The following is an 8224-nucleotide window of genomic DNA, read 5'->3' as shown; positions in this document are numbered from 1 at the left end:
AGGGAAAGAAGTTGCAGTTACTAGCTTTTTTGGCTGTTTCTTTGCCTTTAGTTCTGAAGCAGTTTGAGAGGGGAGGGGGCTGCAGTGTTTTCCATGGTGGCCACAGCAGAACAACAGCTGGAGCACAGCATGTTCCAGCTCTTCCTGCCTTCATGCTGCCTGTGTCCCTCAGTGCTTGGAGGTGTGGGATGAGGCTGTGCCGGCTTGTGTCTTTGCTGAAAGAGGTCCTGCACAGTTGGAGACAGACTAAGTTTTGCAGAGGGTTAGATCTGAACTGGTATGGGGAACTGGAGGAGAAGAAATAACTCCCCCCACCCCGTTCCTTTCCTCCATCCCCATCCCAAGTATAGATTGCGCCACCTTGATTCTTGAAATGCAGTCCTCATTTCATAGGGCACACATCACATATTGAGGAGGAAGCAGCAGCAGGATTTAGCAACAGCCTGAACGCCACAGTAAGCTACACACCAGTGTGGTAACCGCTGGCAAATGCTGACTTTTTAATTGTTTCTGCTGCAGGGTTAAACCTTTAATAAACCCGTGTGAATAAACGTATTTTGATGGCTTACTGAAATACTTTAAAGGCCAAAGCTGGCATAAAGCACTCAGTAAATTCAGCTTAATTCTACTGTTAATAAAATGCCTTTCCATATGTTGTGCACCCTTTTATTGATTCTGACAGAAGTCTACTGACCAGATACAGCATGCTCGGTGTCTCTGCCTCTCTTGGGTTTAAGTTAAATAAATCCCGTGCCTGTGAAAGGTGCTGGGATTGTACCAGCAAAACAAAAGTCTCTTTGTTTGTTAGGGGAGAGAGGAAGAGAAATCCATTATTATATATAAATGTTCACCCCTCCACTGCTGTGCCAATAAACCTTGATCTTGTCTTGCTTGGTTTGCATCCAAGAGTGAGGCAAATAGGTCAGCTGCCTTGTGCACTTTGTCTTTGGCCATCTCAGCAGAAAGGGTAACAGAAGTGGCAGTTTACAATGTAATGAGGTTTTGCTCTGCTTAATTGAAGGTGCTTCTATTCACCCACCTTTGCTGAGCTGCCACATGCTGCCATCGCTATAGTACTGGTGAAGATGGCAGCTCAAGAAGCCCTGGGCGAAGCTGCCTTCACCTCCACTGGCCAGTACAGGGTGGTGTGGAGTCCTCAGTGTTTTAATTTGGAAAGGTGGTGAGACCGAGATTGTGGCTGGTAGTGGCATTTATTTCATTAACGTGAGGTAAGGAAGTAGACATCCCTAGAGAGGACAAATGGGGCTGCTTTTCTTTCCCACTTCTCCACTATGCAAAACACTTCAGTCTTTTCATTAAATGTTTTTACATCTGCTGGGAGGTGAGGTAACTTCAGATTTCTTTTCCAGGGAATGTCTCTTAGTCTTGCGTGGGTACCTTGGCCATGTAACCTGCTGGGAAGATGCTTGCAGACCTATGGAAACAATAAGGCAGCATCTGTTCATTCCCATAAATGCCGCCTGTGCCGGGACCGCTGGGGTTCAAGTACCACTTTCTTTGGAAAGAATACAAGTGCACAGATGAGATGCATTAGTTAAGAGTTTGAAGCTTTTTTTTTTTAGTACTTGAGAAATTTGCTGTCTTACATGGCAGATCTCTGAGGGTGTCTCAAAATATATACATTTGTATAAAACTTGAGCCATGCCGATGACCAGGTGGAAAAAATAAGTGTGACAGCTCTGTTACTTCCTTGCATGGGAAGCTTGCAAATTTGCAAAGAAGGGGCTTGCCCTTCCCTTGTGGCCATGTGACCCTGCTGGGTGTTAAATAAATAATTTTTTTTAAAGACAGTTAATTTTTAGGTGGTGTTCTTTTAAGACAGAACCTGGCATTTGACCCAAAATTGTAACTGTTGTCCTGGTGCCCAGCGTTTGGTATTTCAATGCACAATAGAGTGGAAATGGTCTTCGCCCCATTACTCCTAATGCTTCCATGAAACTGCAAATGGTATTTCAACAGCAGGTGGGAGTTAGCTACCTACAGCAAGCAAGCAAAGAAGCCATCCGTCAGAGAAGAAACACAGATCTGTTTGTCAATGTGGAAAACATTTATAGGGTTTTTTTAATGATGAAGTTTGGATTTTACTTATACTTGACCTTCCAAAATTTCAGAGTTCTTTTGCAGTGTCTATCCTAGTCAGCAGCATGCTTCGGTGATTTAAAATGGCTTGTGATGGAATTATAAAAAGATCTATCATGTCAAATGCAGATTTTGTAAAACAGTGTTTTCCAACTTACAATCCAGTAGAGCTGTTTGTATTGATTTGCAGTTTTGAGAGTTGTTCTTTTTTAAAAGAGACGGGCAGTTCCTGGCTTCTTTGCAGTGAGAGGCCACTGCAACATTCTCCCAAGGCTGTGGTCTAGCGGCTGCAAAGAACGGACAAATCTGAAGTGAAAGAGTTGAACATTTGCCTTTTCCTAAGCAGAGAGAGAGGCAAAACTGTAAATGAGGCAAAAACTTTGTAAATTAAATTTGAAATAATAAAAATGAGAGATTCCACTTTTAATAATAGTGAATGTTAGCGATAGCGTATATAAGTATATTGATTTATTTAAAGAAACATAAGCAAATACTTTTCAACCTTGCAGGGTTCCTCTTAACATCACTTTGAGATAATGGATGACTAAGGTATGACCACTCGTGAGGGGACAGGCTTTAGGAAGCAGAGAGGTGTATATTTTGAGCCAGATCCTGTCGTCTGATGTTCATTTGTAGACCCTTATGTAGTTGTTTGGGCTATGCATATTCCCAAGGGTCTGCCCACACAGGTCACATTGCAGGGTTGGGGCTGGGGTGGTATGTGAATAATAAAATGTGCTGGAAGGCGCCTAAAAACCTGGTTGGTTGTATTAAAAGAAGTATTACTGAAAACTAGAAGCCTGTTTTATTATATGGCTGTGCTCTGCTGGAACATTTGATCTTGCTGTATTTAATTCAGGAAGCCTTAATGGTATGCGCTCAGTGCATGACTGTAATGTCCATTAATGCTACTGGAACATAAGCATACCTAGAAGGCGGAAAATGTATGCTGTGTCTTCCATACAGTTGAAATATTTAGTTAATTTCAGTGATAGGAAGCAAAAAAACCATGAGAAAATCATTAGAACAGCAAAAGGCTGAGGGCAGGTGGCCTCAGGTGGAAATGCTGGTGCCTGTGGAACAGTTGCCTGCACACTTCTCTCCTGATGAGTGCCGACCCCAGCGAAGGCACTGACATGCAACGATTAGAGAGATTTAATCTGGCTTCCAGTCCTGCGGTGGAACGTAAAGGAAATTTTGTCTTACCTTGTAGGCCAATGTTGACCTCTCCTAACAGTGGGATCTAGCTGGTGTTAGGAACAGAGTTGTCCCAGTCTCTTCTAGCAGTCATTGCTGAGAGCATCACCTCCAAAGAGCAAGTGATATCCAATCCAGAGTGCTAATAAAGGTCCAGTGAATCCAGACTCTTGTTATTCTCACAGTGTATTTAATTTAGACTGTAATCACACTGATGTCATGCTATTTGTCAAACTGATAACCTTTTTCTTCTTCTGCCTTGAACTGTCATTTGCAAATGAAGTGTCAGCCTGCCTTTATGCCTTTATCCCCTTCTTTGGGGAATCAGACTGAGGAAAGTGGTCAGCCCACACCTTTATTTGCTGCTTTAGTAACGAATTTGATAACAGCTGCATTACTAGAGGTAGTTTCTCTCATACTGGGCATCTATTTGTGTAGCTTTATGTTGTCCCCTCCCAAGATACAGGCAGTTGGCTTGAATGTAGCAGACATCTCATATATACTGTAAAGGAACAGTTGAAAAAATGGAAGCAGCCACTCTTGTATTGCAAGCTGAGCACATTTGTCCCTCTTGCATGTAATTTCTTATTCCTGATCCAAAGGACTGTGTTCCTAGAATCTCATGCGGTAATTTTTAGGATTCGTTGCATTTTGTTGAGGCTTGTAAAGCTAGCCCTGTTTCAGATAACATATTCTTACACTCTCTGCAGTCAGGGGTGAGTCTTGCTTTACCTCTTTGGCTCTTTGGCGATATGGAAATAGTGCAGTCAATTCACTGAGCTGGTTTTTTTTGTTGCTAGCAGGTAAATAATAAGTGCAATTAGTTGAATAGGGTTGTCCTTGAATGCTGAGGGCTGGACGAAAAGATTTACGTTATGATTTGTAATGCAACTATAGTTTTTGCTGATGTATTCTCCATTAAATTACAAACCTGGAGAGTCCTTTGCTGGGGTAGGTTGCAATTTACCGCAGTGCAGTTTCGCAAAATTTCCATGTAGGCTTAAATACTTGTGTGTATTGTAAAACATGCAGTTAATTATTAAAAACATATTTTATATGTTTTAATATTTTATAAAACACTTGCTAGGTCTGATCTGTCACGAATCAAGTGGCATATAGGAGTTTTCTTGTGCATATAGGTAGCCCATTGATTGAAGAACACTAAATTTCTAAAATTCAAGGAGATTAAAGACGGAATATTGACTTTTCTTTAAAAAGTTAAATATTTTCTCTGACTCCTTCCAAAGTGAAGATACGCTTAGTTTGGGGTTTTTTGCAACATCTAAAGAGCAAATAGAATTTTATATAAAAAAAAAAATTGGTAGATATTTTTAAAAGTGAAGAAGTTTCGGTTTGTAAGATGCTTTGCTGCTCTCTAGACTGCTTTTTAGTACTGAAATGATAGATGAAAGATCGTCTCTCAAACAGTTTCTTTCTGAGCTGCGTAATGCAACGTAACAATAGCTGTTTATACAATGCATATGCTTCCTTTCCCTGTTAGCTATACTCTGGAAGACTTATTAGTCCTAGAGCTCTGCACGTTTGGAGAATAGAAACCTCCAGCGTTTGACATCTTTAAATAAGCAACCAAACGTTATAAAGAACAAACCTCACTTACAGTTAGGAAACAATATTTACATCTAAGGTTGAAAAGCCAGGATGTAGGAAAATTTTGCTAATTTGGAAGGTGACCTTTAAGTGCACCAAAACCAAATAATTTGTAAGCTATGGCACAGGGCACATTCCTGCAAAATTTGTGTGAATACTGCTTTAGTGGTTCTTGAAAGACAAACAAAGAGACCTGGAATGAAATCTTTATCCCTCTCCCAAATAAGATTGAAGCTAACAAAGGCATACAGCAGCGCCCTTTCAAAGCTCGCCATTAAAATGAAGGCTCTGCAGCACAGCTAATGAGATGGCTCAGAGTGGAAAACAATCTGTTTTTAAGAATGTTTAGATCAAAAGTAATTTCTAATCTATGAAATAAAGTCGCTTTTCAATACCTTTCTTTCACTAGTAAAGCTTTTTATGTTTGCACTATTTACTTCTATCAGATGTTTTCAATTTTACTTTTTTTTCTTCCTGAAAATACTTCCTAGGGTTAGTTGGTAGTGTTCAAGAGCACTATTCTTTTTCTCTCTCTCCCTATTCACCCACCCCCACACATTAAAAAAATGAGAAAAGAAGAGGGGGAGGAAGAAAGAAACATCTTTTCTTAAATGATTTGCAAGCATCTGTGCTTTAAGCTACTTTTTATGAACACTCCTTAGTAATGACTCAAGGTAAAAAAGCAGAAAAGCATCCAATGTTAGGAAATTGCAATCCAATACCATGTAATTTAAACCTGCCATTGCCTCTCCTGTACTAAATGACATACAGATGGGTAGCTCTGTTCCCCCTATTTTGGGAACACAATTGGCCTTTTTATGAGTGTATATACATGACTAGCAAAAAATATTTTTGTTCAGACTCTTTATTTCTAATTGTACCATATTTTAACTACTGTCATAATTAGAGTGCTTTTCCCTGACACATTTTGTCAGCTAATTTTTGCAAGTGATTATCAAAGATATTTGAGTGTTTGGCAATTTCTGTTACTACTTTGGGAGTTTTCATTCTCAAGAGCAATCTTATTGTTATTTTTTTCTTCCGTGATATGATGTGAATTTTTGCACTATACAAATGTTTTTTTACAGTAATCCTTATGCACTCCTTGGATTTTCTGTGTGAAATAAGCAAAGCATAATTTCAATAGCAACCCTAATTTTCACAGCAAATTTATTGTTGAACCTTGTACAGCTTCTTGCATGAAGAAATTACTTGCCCCTCAGGTCTCCTATTCTAGAACTTCAACGATGAAAAAATACAATGGTTAATATTATAAAGTGTTAGGATGAGGATGTGACTAGAAGATAAATCAACCTTACTGGAATTCTAAAGATTTAGAATTGTTTTTCAGGAACTTTAAAGGATAATGAAATTATTTGATATTGTGGCTGAACATCATATGCCCATTACCGTAAGTCTCCAATATAGATGTCTTGTAAAGCGTATTTCAGCTGTAGTTTTTTTTTTTCAGATTTTTTTTTTTTAACAGTGGGGGAAATGTTATTTTCTTGTGAATGATTGTGTGCGCAACAGTTTAGTGTATAACACACTGAAGGGCTTTGGCTGTAGCACGTTGTCACTGCTCCAGTGGAATCACCTGGCTCTCAAGCAAAATTCTTTTTTAAACTTGGATTTGAAGAAATAATCAGCTGTAGTTCAGCTGAGCCATTCTTTGTGCATTAGGGACTGGTCTGGTCATTGACAAGTGAATGCAGAAGCTATGCTGTGGCCATCTGCCAAAGCAATTATTCAGGATTTAAGCTAAAAAGGCTCCTTCTCCCATATCCTCTCCCTTTGCAGGGTCATGTAGGGATAAAAAGGACTGTAAGGTGGTCTTTTCCCAGGAGGAGCTGAGGAAGCGGCTGACACCCTTGCAGTACCATGTCACTCAGGAGAAGGGGACTGAAAGGTAAGGCAGGATGAAGGAAACACAGTTCTTGAAACACAGGCATCTTTCTTTTCTCCTCCTCCTCATCCTGGTGCTTCCTCACCTTCCCCACCAAGTTGTTTTTGTTGTTCCTTCCCTCCCCTCCCCTCCCCCCACCCCCCCAATTCTGCACTCGAGTACTAACACCCTACGAGTTAACACCACTGCAAAAACAAGCATCTGCAGCGCAGGGGCCGAGGCCAGGGGTCTTGTGTGACTTTTTCTTTTAATGAACGCTGCATGTCTTATAAAGTCACCGGGCTCACGTTTAGAGTCTGTTTTTAGTTTACTACAAAATGTGTGGAAGTAATAGTGGTTTAGGTACACTTTTTTTGGACGACATCGCAGTAAGCAGAACCACGAGGGAAATGGCCCGGTGCCAGGAGGCTGGAGTTTTGAAGGTGGCCATTGTAAGTATAGACGTTTTGGCTGCAGAAAGAAGGTAGCATAATTTGGTTCTTTTCCACCCCACTCCAATTTCTTTTTGAAGCACATGTGGAGAAGGTATTTATTGGCTCATTTGTGGTTGGAATGTAAAAAATTTTCAATAACTGCCCTCACATGGCTTTAGTCACTGGAAGCCAGCCCCAAGTCCTGGAGGAAAAAAAAACGGCTTGCTTCCAAGACTTTTTTTAGTGAATAAAGTCTCTCTCTCAGCTGATTCCAGTGTGAAGGTAACTTGCCAAGGCCTAGCCATTTTTTTGTTGTCTAATTTATACCACTGAGCTTGGCATAAGGCCCTAGTTTTACCTCTGCTCCGAACGAACTAATGATGTAACTGCTTGTTTTCATTCATGACCTGAAAAGGCTCTCGGCTGCACGTGGGGTCCAGTTAATCGGCAGCACTCCTCCTGATGGCGTGTACCGGTGGCTCAGTTTGATGGGGGGGGTGGGGTGTGGTGTGTGCGTGTGCAGCGAGGACAGTCTCCCTCTTCGCTCCGGCCCCCTTCATCCTCCCGCAGCCCCGGAGGGGCAGGGGGACCTTGGCCTCTGCTGGGAGGCCTGCCTTCCCCCCAAGCCCTCCTCACTCTTGTGTACAGGACCAACAACGTGATTTAATGCACACAAACAATCGGAGATTAGGTCATTCTTAAAAATCCTGTTTATAAAAAAAAATTGGACCTCATAAAAAGGGTGAAAGGATAATAAAAACAAGCTGCAGAGCACATAGGCTTTTTGTTGGGCTAGCGCAGCTGATTCGTATTAGATGTATGACCTCCTAGCCTTTTAGATTGTTAACTTAGAAAAATATTCCCTTAAAGCTGTAATATTGCTTTTCCACTAAAAATATAAGGCACACACAGCTTGAAATCATGGACCAATTATTTCATTTTCGGCTGCAATGCCTCTGCCTCTCCGGCAGCCCACGGCGGCCTGACCCAGCAGCGTGGC

General features: G+C 41.1%; 1 protein-coding gene across 1 annotated transcript in view; it reads left to right on the top strand.

Moving 5' to 3' along the window:
• Window positions 1-8224, top strand: part of LOC104489977 (methionine-R-sulfoxide reductase B3, mitochondrial-like) — a gene marked incomplete at its 3' end in the record, with an annotated part of 15407 nt that overhangs the window by 6555 nt on the left and 628 nt on the right. The window contains exon 3 of the mRNA XM_010132199.1: window positions 6706-6814. Within this exon, the coding sequence (XP_010130501.1) occupies window positions 6706-6814 (109 nt within the window). The remainder of the gene's footprint in view (window positions 1-6705; window positions 6815-8224) is intronic.

Source organism: Buceros rhinoceros, unplaced genomic scaffold, assembly GCF_000710305.1.
Source record: "Buceros rhinoceros silvestris isolate BGI_N320 unplaced genomic scaffold, ASM71030v1 scaffold32032, whole genome shotgun sequence".
In the NCBI taxonomy this organism is placed as follows: domain Eukaryota; kingdom Metazoa; phylum Chordata; class Aves; order Bucerotiformes; family Bucerotidae; genus Buceros; species Buceros rhinoceros.
The sequence above is the reverse complement of the archived record's forward strand: the minus strand, read 5'-3'. Positions and strand labels throughout refer to the sequence as shown.